Here is a 610-nt window from a genome sequence, read left to right as displayed (position 1 = left end):
TCTGCGCGGTCCTTGACGCGCTAGCCTTGGCTATCACGTAACCTGTGAATAGATCGACCCAGATGAGCAGTTCGGTGTTCCCTTGATACGACCTTGGTAGAGACGGGATGTGGTCCATCGCGATGTACTGAAAAGGGTACGTTGCTTGAATGTTGCCTTGCGACTCTCCGCGTAGAGCCGGGCGCCCTTTCCCACTTTCACAATCCGTGCATTGTCCCACGTATCGTTGCACACTCTTGAACAGACCGCGCCAGTGAAAGTGCGCCCGGACCCGCTGGTACGTTCTACCGACCCCTTGATGTCCTCCTTCCACACTCGTATGCTAATGGTGCAGCACATTCTGTTGTAGGTCTTCCGGCACCACCAGCTTCGCCAACCAGTCGCGGTCACCATCGTCTCTTCCTGCACGTGGACAGTAGAGGAGCAGCCCGCCGTCGCCCACGTCGTAGTGGTCCGCGATTTTGCTGCACGCTCGCGCTTCACCAGCATCCAGGCTCTCCAAGTCGCCTGGCAGTTACGCCTTGAGGTTGGCGATCCACTTCTCCTCGTTCTGCGCTCGCCGAATTCGGTCCGTCCTGATGCGTTGAACTGCGTCCAGATGTAGCGCTTC

The 610-nt window shown here is 57.9% G+C and overlaps 1 protein-coding gene across 1 annotated transcript; it reads right to left on the bottom strand.

Annotated features, from left to right (window-relative positions):
* Window positions 1–33: 33 nt before the first annotated feature.
* PPTG_20216 (hypothetical protein) lies at window positions 34–489 on the bottom strand (the record flags this gene model as incomplete). The annotated part of the gene is made up of 1 exon (XM_008918893.1): window positions 34–489. One exon carries the CDS (start codon window positions 487–489, stop codon window positions 34–36), a length of 456 nt encoding a protein of 151 aa, XP_008917141.1.
* Between the last annotated feature and the right edge of the window lie 121 nt (window positions 490–610).

Source organism: Phytophthora parasitica (assembly GCF_000247585.1).
Source record: "Phytophthora parasitica INRA-310 unplaced genomic scaffold supercont2.357, whole genome shotgun sequence".
NCBI lineage: Eukaryota > Oomycota > Peronosporomycetes > Peronosporales > Peronosporaceae > Phytophthora > Phytophthora nicotianae.
Note: the sequence above shows the minus strand (reverse complement) of the source record. Positions and strands in the feature narration are given on the sequence as shown.